Genomic DNA, 25,838 nt, shown 5'->3' with positions numbered 1-25,838 from the left:
TTTGAGGGTAAACCACCGTAACGGTTTTGAGGGGTTTTTAGTAACTGTTTTTAAAACACCCAACCTGTGTCTGGGAGTTTATTTTCCAATGGTTCTGACAGTTTTTTTTAAATGATAAATTTACATAAAGTTAAAATACTCTCTCTTTTGCTTAATTAACTTTGAAGTTATAAATTTGACTTGCATGTTTTTAGCTACTCAGTCTTGTGAAAAAGGTGTCTTTACAAAGTTATACTTATGTTTCTTATTTAACACCTGGTTTTGGGTTTTACTTCCATTATCATTAGTCTGTGTCATGGTTATCCGATTTAGTAAGAGTAGAAGACACTATAATTATCAAATTGGAATGTTGGACATAGTTTTGACTCCTGTGAAGAATAATAACAAGCAAATAAAATTTGAAAAGAAAGGAAATATGGTAAATTAAGTTAAATGGGAGAAACAGATTGCGGTCAAATACTAGACACAATTTGCTTGAGAGGCGTTGAAAATGGTGGTTTTTAAATAGTTGGTGAATTGACAACTTTTTCTTTTCAGGTTTTGAGAAGATGTAATAGTTAATACATTATTATTATTGAAAGGATTTTTTGAGAAAGAAACTATTGGACATAGTTGACGCATAATTTGTTGGAAGTAAGGAGAATCTAATACAAACCTAAACGAGTTGTGTGCAGCAAAGGGATTTTTGTGCAGCAAAGAGAGTGGAAAGGGGTTTTTTTGGGATAACAGTTTTAAACCAGCCAAAACACCTCGATTTGGGGTGTTTTATAAACCCCTCAAAAATACACTACACTGGTTTTGAGAGATTTTTAAACCAGTCAAAACTAGCCTATTAAAAATCTGGCAAGTGAGGGTTTTTAAACACCTCAAAACCAGTCTAATTAAAAACCCCCCAAAACTAGTGAAAAAAAACTCCCAAGCAGACCCTTAAACTTGCCAGATTTTTAATAGGCTAGTTTTGACTGGTTTAAAAACCCCCCAAAACCAGTGTAGTGTATTTTTGAGGGATTTATAAAATACCCCAAATCGGGGTGTTTTGACTGGTTTAAAGCTTTTATCCCAAAAAAACCCCTTTCCACTCCCTTTGCTGCACACAAATCTCTCGCTGTTGTTGACTTCTCTCTGCACACAAATCTCTCGCTGCTGCACACGAAGTGAGTGAATGGTTTTAATTTGTTGCAAAAAAATCCCTTTCTGCACACAACTCGTTTGGGTTTGTATTAGATTCTCCTCACTTCCAGCAAATTGGGCGTCAACTATGTCCAATAGTTTCTTTCTCAAAAAATCCTTTCAATAATAATAATATATTAACTGTTACATCTTCTCAAAACCTGAAAAGAAAAAGTTGTCAATCACCAGCTATTTAAAAACCACCATTTTCAACGCCTCTCAAGCAAACTGTGTCCAGTATTTGACTGCAATCTGTTTCTCCCATTTAACTTAATTTACCATCTTTTCTTTCTTTTCAAATTTTATTTGCTTGCTATTATTCTTCACAGGAGTCAAAACTATGTCCAGCATTCCAATTTGATAATTATAGCGTCTTCTACTCTTACTAAATCGGATAACCATGACACAGACTAATGATAATGGAAGTAAAACCCAAAACCAGGTGTTAAATAAGAAACATAAGTACAACTTTGTAAAAACACCTTTTTCACAAGACTGAGTAGCTAAAAACATGCAAGTCAAATTTATAACTTCAAAGTTAATTAAGCAAAAGAGAGAGTGTTTTAACTTTATGAGCATTTATGTAAATTTATCATTTAAAAAAAACTGTCAGAACCGTTGGAAAATAAACTCCCAAGCACAGGTTAGGTGTTTTAAAAACCGTTACTAAAAACCCCTCAAAACCGCTACGGTGGTTTATCCTCAAAACCGCTACGATAGTTAACCCTCATAACCGCTACCATAAAACTCCCAAGTAGACCCTTAAGATCTTATATCACATAAACACTATGACAATAAATAAATAAGATGACACCTCAATCTTCTTCTAACATAGACAACTGATACTTCCATTGTCAGGAAAGGAAAAACTAAACAATTCACACATTGTCCTAATATTGAAATTTCCATGACACCTAACTCTTCTAGGATAAGAAGTGAAGTCCATTCATAATAAATTCTTCACAGCATACCATCTTAGAAAAGAGAATTGACAGAAACTTGCAACTACTTCCACAGTTGGAAGAAGAAGAATAAGTAACCATACTAGTGAAAATACCATAACTACAACTTAAATTATTGTATCTCTATAAACACTATGAAAATAGATAAGAGCTCCACATACACAATCAAAAGTGCGTCATTAATGGAATGAACATCTATTCCTTCCTCTTTGGGACTACCTTCCAATGAAAATGGATATTACGTAGTGAAAACTCATTCAGAGTTACAGGACTTCTTGGAGATTGAAGTAACAGTTCTCCAACTGAATTCCATCCATCTCTTGAAGCCCTAAAAGTTTTATATAAAGTTTAATAGGCACACCAAGAGCTTAAGCTATTCTATTCAGGGTGTCTGAATTCTAATGTTCAATGGAGAGGCTCTAGGTAATTCAATCAACATCAACTTGATACTATCAGTGTATGCTTAGAAGGAAAATCTACTAATAAGATGACCTCAAAGAACAAAGAAAATGAAGTGATCAATTTCACAATAAACTTGGCTAGTTTCTCAATTTTCCAACACTATGCTAATAACATTTAAAATGATAACAGTTTATATGCACTTCAAAAAGGTTGTGCCAGTATACGTTCTTCCTTTACCCTTCAGGAGTAATGTTTCACAATATCATACAAGCTGAAAGAAGAGAAACATCACAATTGACTAAGTAAGGTAAGTCACATACGCCACCAACACCTTACCAAAATCAAAGATAATGTAATTTAGGCGAAGGCTATTCCTTGCATTGGTAAACAAATACTGCAGCTGATCTACACTCAACAAAGGTCACAATTTCCTTTATTTGATGATCATCCAGGATTGCACATTCTCTAGCTAAAATGACTTGTATAATGTTAATGCCAGACCCATAACAAAAATATTGACAAATCCAGGCAGTTCAGTTCTGCTAAAAAGAAGTTTGCATATTCATCAGTTAGATAAGAACCTTAACTTCATGGAGAATAATGGACTTTCTACTCGTACATACATACATTTGCAACTGTTTACCAAGGCAAATCTCCATCTATTGACAAATTCATAGATAAAACAGCCAAAGAAAAGACTAATCAAATGAATGAAGATTATAATTTTTTATTAACCCTAAAAACTTTGGACCACAATGAACCAAGAACTAAATAAACTTGAAATTGTCTAATAATTCATCCCCATCATGCTTAGTTTGAAGGTAATTATTCAACATTTCACAAATTCAATGCCCCTAATTAAAGATAACATAATTAAACTTCCAAAAACTCCAAATTCATATAATTGAAAGCCACATAAAACATAAAGGCAGAGATGAAGCAGTATCCAACAACCAAAAGTTTAAATCTTTGAAGATTATTAAATTTCCCCAAAACTCAAAATGGCAGAGTTTTGCCTAAAATCAAGGGATGTCCCAGGGTTTGGGCTCGGGGACGGCCACGACCATACCTTCAAGATCCTTATTGAGCACAACCTGACAGCCAAGCCTCGAGTGCTTGTTCAAAACTCGGGCCCTAGAGTTCCGCTTGAGCACGTACTCTTCGTCGTAGGACCTAGGGGGAAGCCTATCGAACCATTCCTGAGCAATGTTGACCTCGCACTCGGCGGAGCAGGCGTCGATCTCTTCGAGGCGGTGGGAGGCGGGGTCGATGAGGCCGTGATTGATTAGGGATTTGAGGAGAGTGTGGCCGGAGAGCCCGATGATCTCGCGTTTCTGGCCGTCGACGTCGATGGCGAAGAGCTTGACGATTCTGTCGGAGACTTTGGCGGAGGTGGCGGAGGAGCGGGAAAGCAGGCATTTGGAGTGGAGGGAGAGCGATGGGATGCGGTGAATTTGGGTGGAGAGCTTTCGAAAAGTGGCAGTAGCCATTGTGATGAGAAAATGGTGGTTCTGTGAGAGGTGTTTGGTTATGACGAGTGATATCAGGGGTTTTTATAATATTTTTTAAAATATCAGGGTGCTTTGGTTTGATAGTAAATCTCAGGGATTCCTTTTTTTAATTCTTTATTTTTAAAATTTTGGTAAATAGAAGATTTCTAAATTGTTATTAGTAGATATAATTTATGTCTTTTTTTTTTTTTTCTCCATTTTCACTTATAAAATATTATATCAAATTAATGTACTGTTGTTACTAACAACAAAAATAATAATAACAATTCAATATTATAATAATAAATTATTACATAGCAGCCCGCTAGTCATCTATTATACCCTCAATTAAAAAATAATCTAACATTACAAATTTAACCTCAGATAGAATAACTAAAAAGGGTAAAAATACTATGAAAAAAAGAAAAAAAAAAAAAAAAGAAGAAAAAACAAGACATTAACATATATATTTTTCGACAAAATTTTTAATTCATAAATAAATACAATACTTGAAGTTATGGAAGAAAAAATCATTGAATTGAAAGGACCAATATTAAGAAGTTTTAACTTCCTCTTGAATAATATTAATTTTCAAGTTTGTTTTGATCATCATATGTTGTGTTGATCACTGCTGCAAACGAACAAAACACCTTCGTTTGAAACTCGTTCGATAAACACAAAAGGATGTTTGAAATCGTGTTCGAACATAGAATGACTGTTCGAGAACGTTTGATTAACAAAACGAGTTGTTCGTGATCATTCGATTAATCGTTCGAATAACTCGTCTAAATACATGTTCGAATAACTCGTATGAATACCTGTTCGAATAAAAAATATACACCAACTTTCTAATTCATGCTCTAAAAGACAAATATTCAACAATTTATAATTTATACCCATTTAATTCAGCATTTAAAAACAAACTAACTCTTTCACTATATTTATATTTTAAATAAATCAATAAAAACTCAGTAAATTAAAATAGATAACCATCATAAATAATGAAACTTCAAACATGGATCACAGCCAATAAATGGATCTTACATAATGTTAAAACCGATAAATAGTTCAAAAAAATTTGGTTCCATATCAAACAAGACATATATATATATCTATCTATATAGGAATAACCTCCATATAATAATAAAAAATTATAGTCCCAACTTGGACCAGTTATATATAAGAATAAATTTCACATTGTAATAAGTTATAATTTTTTTAGATATAGTCTTAAGGTATTTATCTCTACATAGTAATAATTATATTTATATTACAAAAAATATATGCTATATTATATTAAAGGTTCAAGATGAAATAAAATATTTATCTAAAGTTGTTTGACAATGATTTATATTATAGAGTTGTTACCACATTTTTTATCTTGTGGATTCATAACAAGTCGCCAACATGGATACCTTCTTATTAAAGCCAAAATATTTCTAGCTTCTCAAATATGTTTGAAGCTTCTTGACACAAAAATTTTGGTATTTCCGTATTATCATCATCAGGATTATCTCCTTCATCTTCTTGTCTAATTCTAGTAATGTTTTTTTCTTCACTTAAATCATACATGACTTGTTATTTATTTGGATGATTGAGGAACACATTAGTATCCATTTGATTAGTGTAGATAAGTTGTCGAATTTGATTACTCAATTATGCAGTAACTCTTTGATATCCATTTTTGTATTATCTTAATGCTAAAATAGTGAATTGAAATCCTAATACTACTAAAATATGAATGGAAATCCTAATACTACTAAAACATGAATTATAAAATAAGAATTTTTTTTAATAAAAAAATAATTATTGTCACTATACCTCTATTAAGTTATAACCTCCTCATAGTAATAAATTTAATTGGTCCCCACATTATGACTATAGAGATATTCTAATATATATATATGTGTGTGTGTGCAGTAGTGGATCCAGAATTTTTTTTTTACGGTGGGCCAAAATAAAAACTAATTACATATTAATATTTTTGTTTGGGTGGGCCAAAATCCAAAAATTATATATATATTGGTATTTTAAAAAAAAAAAAATTTGAGGGTGGGCCATGGTCCACCCAAAAGTAGGTTAGATCCGCCCCCTCTGTGTGTGTGTATAAAATTATTATCATTACATAAATTATCATAAATATTTTAAATGTCTACATATATATTTTGTATCAACACCCATAAATTTATAGTAGTATTAGAGTCTATTGTAATATATGATCAATACATATATGTGATTAATTTGTTATATATATATATTCAAACAATTAATTGTATAAATATAAGGAGTTGATTAATATTTTCTCACAAGATGATATTCCTTTGTATTCATATAATCTCTATTTTTTTCATAAAACCAAGCCTTTCTTAACATTTATTTTATACATTTTCAACCGATATTTGGTGGTAATCTTTAATTGATTTTGAGGAGAAATAAGACGAAAGGTCGTTTTGGGGTTAATATACTGAAGAGGGTATTTCAGTCTTTTAGTATGTTACTTTGGTTAATGTGAAATGAGGTTTTAGAGACGATGGTTTTGCTTCTTTAACATCTTCAACAACATTGACAATTATTGGCAAACGATTATCAACAATTTAGGGTCCATTTAGTATAGCTTAATTGGAGTAGACTTTATGAAAATATATTTTTTATGAAAAAAAATTGTTAGTTGTTTGGATAGGAAAATATAAAAGAGTTTTCAAGTATTAATTTACCAAAAAGAGTTTTAATTTATACGAATAAATCAAGGGTCCATTTGGTACGACTTCTTCAAATAGAATTTATGAAAGAAGAACTTATTACAGTACAGATTACATGAATAGAGATTTTGTGAAAATCTTGATAGTTGTTTGGTTAGGAAAATATAAAAAAAGCTTTTTAATATTAATTTACCAAAAAAGGTTTTAATATTCAAGTATAGATCAGGACAAAACTATAAAATTGAAGAGGGATGTTTTTTAAATTTCAATACTCTAAATAAGTTTTAAAAAAAAAAAAAAATTTACAGAAAAAGCTCAAAATTTGAACTTATGCAGTTAGTTGTAAAATAATTTATTTGAAATTCTGTAAACAATTTGGAAATGCAACCAAATAGTCTAAGAAGATTTCATAAGTGTTTATAGCTTTAAATAAACTCTTTCGACTAATAGATAAGCTCAACCAAATATAAGCCCTTTCGGCCAATAAATAAGTCCAATTAAATATGTTGTTTGGTTGGACTTATCTATTGGCCGAAAGAACTTATTTAAAATCATAAGTATATTTGAATTTTTTTTTAAAATTATTTAATTACATTTCAAAAGTTCTTATACGATTTTAAATAAATTATTTTATGACGTCCAAGAGAATCTCAAAATAAGCTCTTTTTAAGCTTATTTAAAGTGAAATAATTTCCAAATTATCCATTTTCTATTTTATAAATTTGATGTAGATCTACTCTTGTATATTAAAATACATTTTATTAAATAAAACCTATTCTTTTACATTTTCCTAACCAACCAATTAAAATATTTTTCATAAAACTCATACTTTCATAATAGGCTCTTTTTTTATAAACTCTACTCGAATAAGTCATATCAAATGTACCCTTAATTTGCAACCTTCAACTCAGAACAAAACTTACATCTTGGATTCTAAGAGAAGCATTAAAACTTTTAAGTATGGATTCTTAAATACTTTGGACAGTGTAGTTAAAAACTGCTATGTGAGGAGAAGGAATTCTTCTTGTCAAATGGACAATGATATGATTTGTCCATGACTATAATTTAACCAAAAGATTCTAAATGCAAAACCCACAAAGCTGGCCGCTTAGATTCAAAGTTGAGAACAACAAAACCTGACAAACAAGCAAAGGGTTTGATACAATCCTCAAAACCAAAGCAAGAACAAAACTTCTCTTTTATAAATTGTACTATTCTTTTCCCATATGCAACCATTCTTCTCACCAACAACAATCCATAGATTCTGCAGAGTTTGATTCAGAAAAATGACCATGGAGCACCATTGCCTCCGCCCATGTCCAGCCCTGCAACAATGTCTTAATGCTGTCAAAAATAAACTCTCCAAACGCTCATCTGGAAAACCTGATACTGCATTGAAACAATCCATAATCGAGGGAACTATTGTTATTGATCATAAACCAGGGCATTCAGGGCCTGGAAAATCAGCTTCTGTGCAGATTTACAGCGGCACAATTGTCGACAAAAGTAAGTTCAATGCTTTTCATAACAATCAATTTCCATTGATAAACTGCTGATGTTTCCTTTCTATGTTGCATATAATAGACACTGGAAAAGGGAAGTTGAGCGAAAAGGCACACCTGAAGAGAAAGGAGAGTCACAAGCGGAATGGAACAAGGACAACAACTTACACAATCAAAGTTAATGTGGAGCCTGAATTTGGAATTCCAGGAGCGTTTATAATAGAAAATCAGCATAAGCATGAATTTTTCATTGAGTCTGCAACCCTCCAGGCTCCTGAAAATCTGAGTATCTATTTCGATTGCAGGTCTTGGGTATACCCAATGAAACATACTCAAACAAGCCGAATTTTCTTCTCGAACAAGGTAGTTATAATACTCATATGCATTAGCTCTATATTATCGCAGGCTTGCTTTTATCACTTTAACTCCACAACTCATGTTTCTATCCTATGCTAGAATTATCTTCCAAGCCAAACACCTTTTGGTCTGGTGGATCTGAGGGAAGAAGAGCTTGAAGACTTGAGAGGAGATACTCTTGGGGAGAGGAAGGAATGGCACCGAGTCTATGGCTACGATTACTACAATGATCTTGGCGATCCTGATAAAGATCCTCAACTTTTTAGGCCTACCATAGGGCGGGGACTGAATTTCCATTCCTCGTAGGGGAAAAACTGGCGTAGAAAATGCCAAAAAGGTATTTAGCATTGCTAGTCCATTGCATATTTCTTTGTCAATGGTGAAATTTTGCTGATTGATCATTGTTTATATAGCGCCCTTTTCGAGAGACGGAGCAGCAAATGAACTTTGATGTATATGTTCCTCCTGAGAGAGATTTAGCCCAAAGAAACTATCTGAATTTACGGGAAATGCAATCCAAGCTATTGTACATTTCGTTTCCCTGAGGCAAAATCCTGCTTCTTCCTGAAGATTCCAGTTTTCAGTCATTTCGGGAGATTAAGGAATTGTTACCAGAGAAAAAGGCCAAGAATTGAGGAAGGGTGATAGAGAAATTAAGGAAAGTAATGCCTGAACATCTTGTCAAAAAATTACTCAGGCAAGCAAAGGGGGTACCATGAAGTTCCCAATGCCTTCAATTGCAATAGGTGTGCAGCCAAGCCTATACAATCTTCAGTTCTAATTGATAAGAATCAACAGCCGGTAATCTGATCTTGCATTATGTTTATTGTTCAAGACAATGAGTTCGCATGGAGGGAGGATGAGGAATTTGGTCGCCAAATGCTTGCAGGAACTAATCCAACACGAATCCGCTGCATAGAGGTATCCACTATTCTTCTGGAAAATCGTACAGTAAATCATCAGTTAAACTATATCTATTGAACTTCGCATATTGATGAACAAATTACTAATACTATGCTATTACAATCATCATAAATAAATCTAATCTATTCATTCTTTCACATCAAATCCAATTCTAATTGTAATTGAAGTAAGAATAATACATATAACAGTGTTTGGGGCACACACTTAATGTTGTAGTTTTACGATTCCTTGCAGCAATTCCCCCTGAAAGGAAAACATGGAGAGATTATCAGTTCATAAAAGAATCAGACATAGAGAACAGCCTTGATGGCCAGCTATTATCCAGGTAGGCATATCTCTTTCCCCTGTTCACATTAAGTTTAAGATGTTCAGAGATGACTTTCAATATGCTTGGCAGGCAATGAAACAATGGAGGATATATATCTTGGATCACCATGACTATCTGAGCCTTATTTGGACAAGATTAACTCAAAGGGTAATGTATGTGTTATGCATCCCGGACACTAGTGTACTTAAGAAATGATGCGACGGTGAAGCCATTGGCAATAGAGCTGAGCTGCCTGAATCTGAAGATCACGACGGTTTCAACAAAGTTTATCATCCAGCAAAAAGAGGCACTGACGCCGCACTTTGGCAGCTTGCCAAAGCTCATGTTTTAGCTAATGACTCAGCTTATCATCAACTAGTCACTCACTGGTGAGTTCAAAAAATTCTGCAAAAAAACTGTAACTGTAATTACATAATGAATATATCCCAATCCCTGCTAATAATTCACTATACTTCAATACATGATGTATTTTCCAGGTTGCAACTCAGCTGTAGTCGAGCCGTTCATCAGGTATGAAAAGGCGTAAGTACGATGCACCCAATCTAGGCTGTTAGATCCTCATTTCAAAGACACCATGCACATAAATGCATTGGCTCGGAGTATCCTCTAAATGCTGGTGGAATCCTTGAGAATATATTGTTTCCGGTGAAATTTGTATGCAGTTGTCTTCTGAGCTCTATAAAGAGTGGAGACTTGATGAACAAGGCCTCCCAATCGATCTCTTAAAAGGTATTCATTCTCAATACAAAATCATAGAAAGTTCAATCCTTTAATCAAACAACATACTTATACACATTGGCATGCATCAATTCCATACTTTCCTCATCTTATGGCAATCATCTTTTCAGGCGTTTGGCCCTAGAAAATGAAGACAACCTCACCGGCGTTCAAATTCTCTTCAAGACTATCCCTATGGCTTAGATGGACTTGACATATAGCTGCAATCCAGACATGGGTCGTAGACTTGCTCAATCTTCTACAAAGATGAGAACCCTCAGGAAAGATGATGAAGTTCAAGAATGGTGGTCAGAAGTTAGAAAATAGGTCATGCTGATAGTGGAATGAGTCATGGTGGACTGAATTGCCCAATGGAAGGACCTAACACGCTTTCTAACAATTCTCATTGGATTACATCAGGCCTTCATGCTGCAGTTAACTTTGGACAATATGCATATGCTGGTTACCTCTGAACCGTCCCACGCTTGTCGAAAATTCATTCCACAAGAAGGGACAATGGAATTTAGTGAGTTCCTAAAAGATACAGACAAATACTTTCTTCGACAACTACCAAACAGATTTCAATCGGCTATTAGTATAGCATTAGCAGAAGTCCTCTCGCGGCATACATCTGATGAACTGTACTTGGGTCAGAGGCACAACAGAATGGACGGACCATGAGGAGGCCTGCACAAATATGAAGAGTTCAAAAAGAAGCTGAAAGAGATAGAGGAAACAATCATGGAGAGGAACAGAAATCCCAATATAAGAACAGACTGGGACCTGCCAAGAAATACAAAATTCTGAACCCAGATTCATCCAATGACAAATACAGAGGAGGCATCAACGAAAAGGTATCCCTAATAGCATATCCATTTAGATATATCTTCAATGTAATTTCAACTTACATTCAAGAAGAAGACTATATATGTTGTAAAGGTTTGAACAATATATTCATAGATTTCTCCATTATCTTTCGTTTACACAATACAACAACTTTTGGTACCACTGCTACTACTGAACGAAAAGAACGTGAAAAAAGTAAAAAAGGTAAGAAGATAAACGATAGCAAATTAAATGGATTATAACCACATTGGTGTTATCATGCATCACAGTCACTCACACATAACTACAGGGTAGTACAAAGGATCAATCTCTCTGCAACGACGAAAAGATCATTCGAGCATTAAAACATTGCCTGAAAATTAACATTACAACACATAGCATGGTATTTTTCAGCATAGAAAATTAAGTCCTAAAAATTTATTTAAAATATACACATCTTAAAGAAGAGGATGGAAAAAGACATGAAACTATTTCTGTTGGAAAGGAGAAGATTAAAGTAAATTGCCCAGCGAAAATGGCCTGAAATAGGATATTTGGAACAACTTAAGATCTAGGGTCTGAATATATACTAAGACAATAGAAAAATACTCCAGGCCTGTGGCAATCAATTTGATACTAATCAAGAACGTATATATGTGTGTGTGTGTGTGTGTGTGTGTTTAATAAGGACAAACTTACTTCCAATGAGGTTACCTCAATGAGTGAAACAGATGCAGGACCAATTTCAGAGTGGATTTGGGTAAACAAGACAGGTTTTTTATGTTTTCAATACTGTGCCAATGACAGTAAATCACACAAGTTGAATGGAAAAATACAACAATTGACTAACTCTGCCACAACCAAGTAGATAAACTATAAACACATCACATCATGCTTAATTTGAAGATAATTATTCCACATTTCAAAGTTTAATGCACCCTAAATAAAAATAACATAATTAACTCCCAACAAATCAAAATTCATAGAATTCAATGTCACAGGTGTTGATGCTAGATTTTGACACCAACGACCTCGCACGTGCAAAGCGCTAAGCTAATTTTAGAAATTACATGTGATTAATTTATTTGGAAGCTAGGACAAGGTTAAACAATACTATTGAATGCAAAGACCAAGAAATAAATAAGATATATGATTTTTATAGTGGTTCGGATGCTTCGAGCAATTCCTACATCCACTGTTTCTTTAATAAAAGTGAGTGTTACAAGAGATTACAAGAGGTTGCATATAGCAAACAGCGAACAAAGGTACAATAACCGAGTATTCAGAGAGAATATCAAGTCAGTCTCTTTGTCGTAGGTTGTCTTTGCTATTGATTGTTATGAAAGTAAACATCAGAGATCCCAAAAATGAGAGAGGGAGTCCTTTATTTATAGCTGTTGGATCCAAGGTAATGATTACAAGTTTGCAATTGGTAAGTATCGTGCAAGTCTTTCCTTGCCTCCCATTGGCTGATAACTTAGGAAACATCCTCAAATTATTTGGGGCTTGGACAGGTGTGCGATATTCATTTACTTACAGACAAAACCTGAATCTGATGAGTTGGTAACAACCATATTCTCTCTATTTTTGGGCAACATGGCAGGCCCTAGATGGCACAAAGTCTTCCTGAATTCTGATTTGTGCTTGCTGATGTAAGCTTACATCAGCCTTGATTTTTTAGGCATAACATAAGCTCCCCAGTTTTTAAGGTTCAAGAATTGGATCTTGAGAAATTCATGATTATGCCGTGACCTGACTTGTCTCCAGAAATGCTTGCTCAAGCTAACAACAAAGAATAGTCACATCTTTATAGAAGACCTGAAGCTGACTGCTTGATCTTACTAATGAATTGAGTGTAAGTTGCGATCTAGATGTTGAGAGTTACATGAGTGACCTGACTTGATTGTTTACAAAGGTGCAACGACATGAGCTTGATCTTGTCCAATGCTATCAAAATGTGTTCTGAACTCTAACTATCATTTGCGACTTGAAAACACTTAAAGCATTTTGTTGCTAAAAAACTAATAATCATCTTGTTTGGTGCTCGAGCCTGACATGTTGAATTAAATGTTCTTTTTGAACGACCTCTTCAGATGTTATTTGTTGCGTTTGACAGCTTTCTTGGTCAATAAAGTAAGCTTTATTTGACATATGTGTCTTTACGCATAATAAATGTCAGCCATGCACATTAAATGCAAGCCATATTGAAACACCATTCCCTTTTGAAGCATTAAATGCGGATGATAGTGCATTTAATGTAAATGAGATAATTACGTCAACGCTTGATAGTTTCGATAAAGGAATGTGCCGATTGCTTTTCACGAAGCATAGGGGTTACTCTTCGCACGAACTGATGACACGTGGTCGAAATCAATGGTTAGGAGCGTGTTCCCACCCAAACGTCGCTTACAAAGGAAATCTAAACGTCTTGTTCAACCCTATAAAACCCTATACCCATCCCAAGTTTTTCAAAGAACTCGAATCTTCAAAGAGAAAACAATGTTTTCACGCTAAAAAAAATCAGTTCATCCTCTTCCTAGTTGATGCGCACTCAACGAAATGACAGAACATCCATCCCCAGCAACCAAGAGGTAAATAAATTTCTTCCTTTTTCTCTTTTTCATTTCTATAAAAAAAACTTAGTTTTTACAATAATGATGGTCATGGCGTCTGGTAGACTTAGGTGATGAACACTTCTAGGTAGTGTTCAAAAGAAAACACTTTTAAGAGTAAAAACTTAGGGCACAGATCTTTAGGAAATTATTCTTAAGAGTTTTTAGGGTTTTTTAGGAACTTTGGCGGTTATGGAAGAGAAACCAGGGTTCTTTTACTCTTCTAAGTCGTCGTATGAGGCATATTATTAAGTGTTTGAGTGACCCTTACATGTCGCACCTTTACATACTCAAAGGGCAATGGACATCCCTGAGATGAGAACAGTTGGAGAGGGAAGCTCGCGACCACCGGGTAACTCGGTAGGTCTTGGAAAGGTGATACGATCTACCATCACAAAGGAAGAGATTCAGAGTGCGATAGACCAATACGCGATCGACGTGGACGTGTATTGGTATAGGTTGCATACTACTCAGGATCCTCTCGAGGGGATGGCTACAATCCCTGAAGCAATCTTCAAATGTGGAGTAAGGATTCCTCTCCACCCCTACATCAGGTCGATCTTCGACCACTTCTAGGTTGCGCCATTCCAACTAACGCCAAATGTATATATGATAGCGGTCACTATATATATTGCATTTGGCGAAGACGACCTCGGGGAGCCAATGGGACAGGAGCTCTCTTGCACCTATTATTTAAAGAAGAGCATAGATAAGGATTCGTACTACCTCTCCAAGCGATCAACGATCGAGGGAGGGATATTTGATTACCCTAGTAACGTGGGGGCTTATGAAACCAAATATTTTTTCTTCTAGTACGACGGAGTATGTAAATTTAAGGAATCGAGTAGGTTTTCCTTTTAATTTCCAGATTGCTCGTCTTTTAACTTTAACTTTTCTTTTAAATATTAAGCTAACGAACTCTTTGCTTCTTTGTAGGAAACAAAACAACCAAGTTATCGGTGCTAGTTGACCCTAGCTGCATCAAAGTATTTGGTCGACTGCCCAATTAGAGTTGCAATGTAAAACTGCTCATGACAACTGCTAATCTTCAGAGATACGAATTTTTCACTCCTGTCACATACTTGGACGGTCCAGTTCGTAATTATTTCTGAAACAGAAAAAACCCAAGTCTTTTTAACAAAAATAGACTCTTTTTACTGATGTGTTTGTATGCTGTGCAACAGCTATGCAACCGAAGAAAAAAAAGACGTCAAAGAAGTCTACAAGTTTCACATTCCCTAGAATAAATCCGACCGAAACAGTTGGAACGACCTCCGGTGATGTCCTTATAACGGGGATACAAATTGGTGTCAAAAGGCAAACACCTGTGGAGCGACATGAGGAAGCTCCCCAACCTGTTGCTGCTCGTTTGCTGAGGTAGAAAACCATGGGCTTGAAGACGAAGAGGTGGAGAACCATACCAACCAAAGAAGAAATTGAATCGGAATTAGAAGGCTTCAAGATATTGCCAAACAGGCTATAGCCCTATCAACTCTTCTCTTTGAGGTCGACGTCAAAGGATGCTCTCAGATTCTCAACTACGCCTGGGACTTTACAAGGAAAAGAGGGTGCGACCACGAGCACCTAGGAGGGAGCTGGCGAGGAACAGGTCGAGGAGGTCCCTACCTTATCAAGGCACGACCCGTCCGTTCTAGAGCTTTTAGGGCAACTGCCAAACCATCTAAGGCCGGTGGTTTTTACCTTGCTTGAATGCCAACTAGCCACGACCTTTGATAAGTACATGGCCTCCCAACCTACTGATCTAGTGGCCACTGCTCTCCAAATGCAAAGTCAGGTAAGACAACTCTTTTCTCTTCGAAAACTCTTTCATGTAAATTGATCCTTTAGTTTTTAACAAACTAACTCTTTATTCCTTTCTTTGCAACATTTGCTTGCTCTGAACGTGGCTTATAACAAGATGAAGATAAACTCTTCTGGCAAGCTTCATGAAATGAAGGAGGAGATTGTCAAGTTGAAACAAGATCTTGCGACTTCAAACAAAATTGCAAAAGTTGTCCACGTTCAGGTGAATGTGTACTTGATAGAAAGGAATTATGTTCTATAAGCAGTAGACTTCCAGAAGACCAAGCTCCAGAAGAAGGATGATGACAATAAGGAGCTCCAACTAACAATAGCGAGGCTGACTAAGGAGTTGGGCCAAAGAGAAAAAGGAGTTGCAAGAGAGATTAAGCGCGAAAAAGGTGTTAGAAAAGACTCGAGCTGGGTTGTGGGAAAACTCAAAAAAGGAGAAAAGAGCGAGACAGACAAATCTTGAGCTGGCTTATAGGTGAACTACTTCGCTGACTGAGCAAATGAAGCAATTAAGTTTTGAGGTGGAAAGGAAAGCTGCTCACTGGGCGATACAAGCTATTCATAGCTTGCGTCGAACAATCCTAGCTTGGACATTTCCAACCTCCCCAAAAAGTACCAACTTACTCTTACTTCAATGATGTCTGTCGAAGAGCAAAAAGAACAAGAGTCTGCTCTAGAGAACGATCAGCAAGAAACAAAAGTCCCTGAAAATCAAGTGAACGACCCAGAGGTCGGTGATCAACCGAACGACCTAGAGTCGTAGTAACCAAAGTCAGGAATTCTAGTGCCCAAGGCCAGTGATCAACCTCTTTTATGTTCGCAAAGAGTCTTTTGTATTTGCTTTTCAATTCTATTGTAGCTCCTTTGGTCATTCTTTGTAAATATTTTACAATATATAAAAAATACTTTTGACCAAATTGTGATAGCACTTTTATAGTTTAAGTACTTCAAAAAACAAATATAGTCTTTCTGATCGTAAAACTTGTAAAACATCGTAAAAACTTAAGATTATGACATAAGTGCTTCTTTAAGAAGAATTGGGATAATTTTATTCACAACATTTACAATAAGGAAAAAATTTACAAGTAAAAACTGATTGAGTAAACAATACATGAGTTTGGAATTACTGATAGTAAGAGCAAAGATGCTCAACATTCCAAGCTCGCTGTACTTCAGAACCATTAAACCTTTTGAGGTGATAAGTTCCAGGTCGTATCACCTTAGCGATGCGATATGGGCCTTCCTAGTTAGGTCCTTATACCCTTGCACTCGGTTCTCTTGTACCAAGAAAGACTTCTTTTCGAACAGGTCGCCAACCTTGAAGTCTTTTCTCCTGACTTTAGAGTCAAAGAACATTTTTGCCCGCTGCTGGTAGGAAGCTATCCTTAACCAAGCCTTGTTGCGGTATTCTTCAACTAAGTATAGACTCGCACATAGAAGTGCTTCATTGTCTGTCTCATTGTAGAGTTTCCTCTGAAGTGAACTAGTTCCTACTTCCATTAGGACCATTGCCTCGCAGCCATGAGCTAGCGAGAATGGTGTTTCTGAAGTAGAGATCCTTGGAGTTATTCTATATGCCCATAAAACTTCTGGGAGATCATCGGCCTAATAGCCCTTGGCTGCGCCAAGCTTGACCTTCAAAGTGTACTTGATAGTTGTCAAACCGGTTGTCACAGCCACAAAATTAAACCTGAATATCATAGTTAACGGTAAGCAGGGTCGAATCCACAGAGAGCAAGACTAACAACCTAATGTATATTTGAGTAGAGGAAATGAAATTGGCAATTTTGATTAATTAAACTAAACAAACTAAATGCAAATAATAAAAGCTTGAAATTAAAACTAATAAAGACTTTATAATAAAAACGTTGCCGCTATGGTTGGTTTGACACGAGACCAACTCACACAATTCTCCTCCACCCTCTATGATCCCCTAAACCTACAAGGCAAGGTAAATCAACGAAATAGCTTTCCAGCACTCTAGGTATAATCTATCCTGTCTCACCCAATCACTCAAGTTCGATTGGTTAAAGACTATCATTGAATGCCGATAAACGCTACAAGACAATACCACTAGTTGGTACGCGATTAACAAATACAATTTGTCAACACGTATCTTCCAATCAACCAACTTCACAATAAACGCAACAACAGTAGAAATGAAATTAAATTCGAACATAACTCAATTACAATCGATGCGAAGTAATGAAAAGCAATATTCATCATTTAATTATCTCAAACCAACATTTATCATTCAGCGAGTTCTATGAAAACATTAAATCACAATGGACAACAATATTCATCACAAATTATGCTCAAACCATATTAAAGTATCGAAATCAAACATGAAACGAAAGCAAATATAATTTGAAACACAATACTACCAAATTTCCTACAATCGGGCTCATCCAACAAGTCGAGAGCTGATGAGCAGAGCCATGGAGTCAATCTCGATCTCGCCTACGTCGTAACAGACAACCGGGAACTCAGCCGCTTATGGTGGTGTCGATAGAGGCTGAAACAGTGGTAACGAAGCTGATCATGGCAGAGAAGAAGTAACCAACAACGATATGATGTGAAGAAGGATCGAAAACGACTAACGGACAGCCCAGAATACGAATAGTTGCACGTTTTTCGATAGGTCTTCCAGCAAATGGTGGCAAAAATGAGATCCGAAGGTATCAATGGAAAGCTCTGGTGATGCAGAGTTCAGATCAGGTCCTAGGGAGATGAAAGGTCGTCAGAAATGGGAGAGATTGCGGCTGGAAGGTGAAGAGTTGTGACGACGAGATGGCAGATTCTAGCAGTTTTGGCGGCAGCTGAAGCTTGGGATGGATAGATCCGACCATAGGGAAGCTAGATCGACCACCAGAGAGCCCAACCGTCGCTGGAGTTCGACAGAGAATGGCAAAATCACGGTTGGAAGGCAAAGAGTCACGGCGGCAAAACACGTCTCACGGTGGTGATTTGCGGTGGTTTCGACGAGATGATGATGACGGTGCACAGGTAAGATGAAGCATCGCCGGAAAAGAAGATGAAATATCGCCAAAAAACTGGATGAATAGCACCCCCGTAACGCGACCCTTCGCGTTCTTTTGATACAAAAGTGGAAAATATCACTTTAGTCCCTGTATGATTGAAAAGTGACAAAATCAACCCTTATAAATATGACAGTTTACCTCCTAAACAACATAATGAGACAAAATCACCCCTAATCCATAAACCATAACCTAATATCAACTTATGCCCTTTCCAAAATCATTCCAAACATATTAAATTCATAAGAAAAATATTAGGAAGTGATTTTCATGAATAAATTCATAAATTCTTTAATTATCTCAATATGATTTCATTTTAATCACACATAGGGTCTTTTTATCACCAAAATAGAGTCACTTTCATGACTCTAACACACTCCCCAACTTACTCTTTGCTCGTCCTCGAGTAAAGTTAATTTAACTTTTTCAACATTCTCACAAAACCATACACAACCATATTCATCAACAACCAAGACATTCATCAAAAGGTAAAGTGAAGAATTTGAACATAACAAGCAAACAACACAATCTTAAATAAAAAACTAAAGTTTCTATCAAGATTTGCCTATCTCTATTCAAGCTTCTCAAACACACATTTCATATTCATATCACAATGTTAAAATGTCATGCAAAACTCTCCAACTTATGTACATGCAACATAATGCTCATTTTCCACACAAGATTTTGACATATAATTTCTTTTCATTCATCACTTTTTTTTTCTTGTCTTAACTTCTTAAGCTTTTTAGAAGTTCCATGTAACGGGCTTTAGGTAAATGACTCCCAAACCAGATGGCTATAGGGCACTAAGTGTAGAACACTCCTCGAACTTACTCACCCAAACCAACTAGGCTACAAGTCAAGACTTATACTTTTTATTTATTTATTTATTTTTTATAAAGATCATGATCTATGTAATGACTTCTTAAGCTTTCTAGAGGACCCGTGTAACAAGCTTTAGGCCAACCGCTCCCCAGCTAGATAGCTTTAGGGGATTAGGTGTAGAACACCCCTCGGGCGTACTCACTCAAGTCAACTAGGCTACAAATCAAAACCAAATCATCAAGCAACATTTAAGTACTTTTAACACATGCAAGATAATAAATGAAAATTTGTTCAATGGGCATGTAAAGTATGTGGGAGACTTGCATAAACACTAAAACACATGACATTTACACAAAACGGTGTCTAACCACAATTATGAACAAACCTAGCACAAAACAGAACCAATAGTTCAATGTTTAAAACCATTTTCAAAAACCTCACAAAACCTTTCAACTAGCACCTCAATTGCTTCTAAAATGGTGATTATGCATGAATTCATGAAAATTTTTAAAAATAACTCACTTTAGTTCACTTTTACCACTTTTGGACTTACAAGAGTAAGATTCAACATATTTTCAACAAAAAAACATCATCATGCCACAAAAATTTAAGCATAATCCATTCAACACACAATCTCCACAAAAGCATCATCAACACTTCACAAAAATATCACAATCTCCACAAAAGCATCATCAACAACACTTCACAAAAATATCACAATCTCCACAAAAGCATCATCAACAATACTTCACAAAAATATCACAATCTCCATAAAAGCATCATCAACAATACTTCACAAAAATATCACAATCTCCACAAAAGCATCATCAACAACACTTCACAAAAATATCACAATCTCCACAAAAGCATCATCAACAACACTTCACAAAAATATGATCAACAACTTACTCCACAATAATAAAAATCAATCAACACTCCCCAACTTAAAATGTTATTGTCCTCAATGACTCACAACTACAAACATCCTCCCCAACTTAGCATCAAATGATCTCAAATGGCAATATAATCAATAACATTAAATTCATCCAACATATTTGAGAAAAAAGAAATCTAACAATAACAGCATATAAGGTGGAGAGATACAACATGAGGAACAATGGTGGGGTTGTCCAACGGAGTTTGTGGAGCATGCGAAACGTAGCCTTGGACTAGTTAATGAGTCTCCAAACATGGAAATTCCTGCAAAGACAAAAACAACAAAAACATAAAACCAATCAAAACATATTTACAAAGGTCGGTTGCCTCCCACAAGTGCTAAGTTTAAAGTCTTCAGCCAGACTCAGTGCATTGAAATGGCTAATGTGGTTCTAATAAAGAACATCCCTCAATCACCTCTCCATCATTAATGTCATCGACATAAGGTTTAAGTCTTTGGCCATTCACCTTAAAAACTTGTCCCGTTTTTGGGTTTTGGATTTCAACAGCTCCATGAGGGAAAACATTAAGAACAATAAAAGAGTCATCCCATCGTGATCGAAGCTTCCCTGGAAAGAGGCGAAGTTTAGAGTTAAAGAGCCACACTTTTTGATTAGGAGAGAATGACTTCCTAACAATGTGTTTATCATGAAAAGTTTTAGTCTTCTCTTTAGAGATGCGAGAGTTCTCATAAGCGTCGTGTCTTAGCTCATCTAACTCCGAAAGTTGGAGTTTCCTATGGTCACCGGCCATGGTCATATCAAAATTGAATTTTCTTGTGGCACAATATGCTCTATGTTCAAGTTCTACAGGTAAATGACATGCTTTCCCAAAAACAAACTGATAAGGGGACATGCCAATAGGGGTACGATATGTGGTTCGATAGGCCCAAAATGCATCATTCAAACGCACCGACCAATCCTTACGATCAGGTCATACCATTTTCTCTAAGATAGTCTTAATTTCCCTATTAGTACATTCCACTTGTCTACTAGTTTGAGGGTGATAATGTGTGGCAACTTGATGGGTAATTGAGTACTTTTTCAATAGTGAGCCAAAGTGTCTATTGGTGAAATGCGAGCCACCATCACTGATGATGGCACGCGGATGACCGAAATAGCTAAGGATGTGCGATTGAACAAAGTTAACGACCACCCTATGATCATTGGTCCTAGTAGCAATGGCTTCTACCCATTTAGAGACATAATCCACTGCAAGGAAGGTATATTCAAAGCCAAAAGATGAGGGAAATGGACCCATGAAATCAATACCCCACACATCACACAATCAAAATAGGATTTAGGGGTATCATATCTCGTTTATCAATATTTCCTACTTTTTGACATGAAGTCCAAGCACGACAATAAAAGAATGCATCACGAAAAAGAGTAGACCAATAAAAACCACACTAGAGGACCTTTAAAGCGGTCCTCTTGCTATTATAATGACTACCACAAACATAAGAATGACAAAATACAAGTACACTACTAAACTCATGGTCGGGAACACATCTCCTAACTATCTGGTCTGCACACACCCTGAAAAGGTCCGGGTCTTCCCAAAAATAATGTTTGATGGTTGCAAAGAAATGATTTTTCTAAGTTTTGGTCCACCCTAATGGTAATTATCCTACGGCCAGGTAATTGACTATATGGGCATACCAAAGTGCTTTGGATTGAGATATTGCAAATAGTTGCTCATCCGGGAAAGAGTCATTCAAACATTGATTAGGGACATACTCTGTAAAGAGTCTAGACAAGTGATCGGTGACCACATTATCACTACCCTTTTTATCTTTGATTTCTAGATCAAACTCTTACAACAACAAAATCCATCGAATTAGTCTAGGCTTAGTGTCTTTCTTATCTAACAAATACCTAACTGCAACGTGGTCTGTAAAGACAACTATCCAAGACCCAAGAAGATAAGACCAGAACTTATCAAGGGAGAACACTATTGCAAGCAACTCTTTCTCGGTAGTGGTGTAATTACATTGAGCATCAGAAAAGGGCTTGCTTGCGTCGTAGATCACAACGGGCTTTTTATTCCCCCGTTGGCCAAGGACTACACCAATGGCATAGTCCGACATGTCACACATCATTTCAAAATGTAGGTTCCAATCAGAAGGTTGCATGATGGGTGCTGTGGTCAACGCTTCCTTCAAAATGGTAAAGGCAATCATACAAGAGTCATAAAAAACAAATGACACATCTTTAGCAAGCAAATCACACAAAGGCTTAGAGATCTTGCTAAAATTCTGGATGAAACGCCTATAAAATCCTGCATGGCCTAGGAAAGATCTAATTTGTTTGACCGATGAAGACGATGGTAGTTGAGAAATCAACTCCACTTTTGCCTTATCCACTGCTATCCCCTTCTTGGAAACTACATGACCTAAGACAATTCCCTCTTGAACCATGAAATGGCTATTTTCCCAACTAAGAACAGGATTTGTCTCTTTACATCGTTTCAACACCAACTCAAGTTTTTCGAGACAATCATCAAAAGATATACCAAACACAGAAAAATCATCCATGAAGAATTCAAGGAATTGACCCACCATATCAGAAAATATCGATAACATGCACCTTTGAAACATTGTCGGTGCATTGCATAACCCAAAAGACATGCAACGAAAGGCAAACGTACCAAAAGGACATGTGAACGTGGTCTTTTCCTGGTCTTCGAGGGCAACTGGTACTTGGTAATATCCGGAATAGCCATCCAGAAAATAATAGAAAGCCTGCCCTGCAAGTTTTTCTAGGATTTTGTCAATAAATGGGAGCGAGAAATGATCCTTCCTAGTGGCTAGGTTGAGCTTCTTATAGTCAATGCAAACTATCCATCTTGTGGGAGTACGGGTAGGAATTCGCTCACCTTTTTCATTTTCAACAACGGTGAGGCCATTCTTCTTAGGTACAACATGGGTCGGACTCACCCATTGGCTATTGGATATAGGGTAGATGATACCTGCATCAAGCCATTTGATCATCTCTTTCTTCACCAACTCTTTCATGTTCGGGTTTAACCTTCTTTGAGCTTCATGCACCGGTTTAGCATTCTCTTCACAAAATATATGATGGATGCACAAAGAAGGGCTAATCCCTCGCAAATCGGCTACCGACCAACCGATTGCTTCCTTATGTGCTGCCAAGACTGCCACTAATCTTTCCTCTTGCTCACTATCTAAGTTGGCGGCAATGATCACGGGTAAGGTCTTGTTGGGTCCTAGGAAAACATAATTTAGAGTATCAAGTAAGGCCTACAACTCTAAGACTAGTGGAGACTCAATTGGCCTCGGTTGTGTCGTCTTAGACAAAGGTGGTAAGGGTTCATACTTGATGTACCCAAGTTGATGCTCTAGAGTGGGCGACCTAGCCATATACGCACTAACCTCCTGAATCTCAGACCAGACACGACACTCAAGCTACATATCTCCTCAACAAACGGATTTATAAGAGTATAAATTGCATCATCACATAACATTTTTGGGGCGTGAGCCTCCACTAGACTGTCAATAGCATCAACCATGAAACACTCATTATCGTCCTCACGCATCGGTCCTAAATCAGCATTAAACATATTAAGTCTCAGTTTTCTATTCCCAAAAGACACTTCCATCTCTCCTGATCTACAGTTAATGCAAGCATTTTCCGTTGTTAGAAAAGGTCTCCCTAAAATAATCGGTGGCATACTTCCACTGCTCGTATACTCCATGTCTAAGACAAGAAAATCCATCGAAAAATATAGTTCCTCAACCTTAACTAACACGTCCTTAATTAGGCCCTCAGGCATTTTGATCGATCGGTCAGTTAACTGCAGGATGACTTCAGTAGACTTGAGCTCACCTAAGTTAAACTGTTCATACACGGAAGTGGGTAATAAGTTTATGCTCGCCCCTAAGTCTAAGAGTGCTCTATCAATCGTGACATTACCTATCACACAAGAAATAATAGGAGTTCCAAGATCCTTTAACTTCGGGGGAAGGCGGTTTGAGACAACCGCACTTACATTTTCCTGTAAATGTACAGTCTTAGATGTGTGTGATTTCATTTGCCTCTTTTGCGTGCACAAGTCTTTGAGGAATTTGGCATAAGCAGGTACTTGCCTAATGACATCTAAGAGTGGAATGTTAATCTACACCTACTTAAACAACTCAATCATTTCCTCCATCCTAGCGCTTTTCCTAGTAGTGGGAACATTTGGGGGCTTTAAGCACTGAAGAAAGGGTGCTCTCGGTATGTACGATGCAGGGGATGGTTCATTCTCCCCAACTTTCTCCTTACCCGGTCTCTGAACACTTGACTCTACAAGTGGCTCACTCTCACTCTCTTTGGCTTGGTCCCTACTAGACTTTCCTTTTCTCTACCCAGGACTTTTACTTCCCTCTCAGGCCTAATTAGCTCTCGGCTGCTTCGAAGAGTCATCACAACCTTAGCTTGTTCGGAAAACCCTCTCTGCTAAGAAGAACCACTAGGGTTACCTATGACTTGACTAGGCAATTGACATTGTTCCCTCATATTGACTGCTTCGGCTATTTGACCAATCTGGTCTCTAGCTTACTAATGGATTGGGAATGAGAATGTAGAAGTTGGGTATTTTGCTATAAATCTTGGAACCTAGCATTCATGTTGGCTTTTTGTTCCTGCATGGTTTGGAGCATTTGAGCCATCATTGATTCTAGTGAACTAGGTACTAGAGTGGACTGTTGAATGGGAGGTGGGATCCTAGGTTGGATGGGTGGTTGGATTGAAGGTTGTTCCCTACAATTGCCTTGCTGATTGGAAGGATTGTTCCTATATGGCATATTATTGGAGACATTCTGAGGTGATTGTAGCTTCCATGAAAAATTAGGGTGGTTACGCCACCCAGGATTGTACATGTTTGAGTACGGATCGCTCCGTCTCTGGAAGCCTTGTACAACCTGCACTTGCTCTTCAAAAGGGTCAGGGACGAGTTCCTCAATTGGATAGTCAAGAGTGGAGTGCATGGCAAAAACATTCTGGTTCGCCCTATTCTAAGATGATTGTGTAGACGGTTGCCCTTGTATAGATACAAACTTGTCAAACTGGTGGACCAACACCTCTAGCTTGGAACTAATATCATCTAATCGTGACACTTCATACACGCCAGCCTTCTTGGATGGCTACCCTAAGATAGGCATTCTAGACATAGAAATGTGGTGCATTGAATTTTCACTTAAGGTCTTGAAGAGTTGCCATAACTCATTCTCGTCCTT

General features: G+C 36.7%; 1 protein-coding gene and 1 pseudogene across 1 annotated transcript; one reads left to right on the top strand and one right to left on the bottom strand.

Annotated features, from left to right (window-relative positions):
- Positions 1 to 3,290: 3,290 nt before the first annotated feature.
- On the bottom strand, positions 3,291 to 4,073 carry LOC116121120 (rhodocoxin-like). The gene has a single exon (XM_031407058.1). It carries the CDS (start codon positions 4,022 to 4,024, stop codon positions 3,557 to 3,559), a length of 468 nt encoding a protein of 155 aa, XP_031262918.1. The 5' UTR covers positions 4,025 to 4,073; the 3' UTR covers positions 3,291 to 3,556.
- Positions 4,074 to 8,009: 3,936 nt separating this feature from the next.
- On the top strand, positions 8,010 to 11,431 carry LOC116121113 (annotated as a pseudogene).
- The last annotated feature ends 14,407 nt before the right edge of the window (positions 11,432 to 25,838 follow it).

The sequence above is a fragment of the Pistacia vera genome, unplaced genomic scaffold (genome assembly GCF_008641045.1).
Source record: "Pistacia vera cultivar Batoury unplaced genomic scaffold, PisVer_v2 Contig966, whole genome shotgun sequence".
Classification (NCBI taxonomy): Eukaryota; Viridiplantae; Streptophyta; class Magnoliopsida; order Sapindales; family Anacardiaceae; genus Pistacia; species Pistacia vera.
The sequence above is the reverse complement of the archived record's forward strand: the minus strand, read 5'-3'. Positions and strand labels throughout refer to the sequence as shown.

Excerpts from the sequence above, each read along its gene's own strand:
- LOC116121120 (XM_031407058.1), bottom strand. The coding sequence starts at position 4,024 with ATGGCTACTGCCACTTTTCGAAAGCTCTCCACCCAAATTCACCGCATC.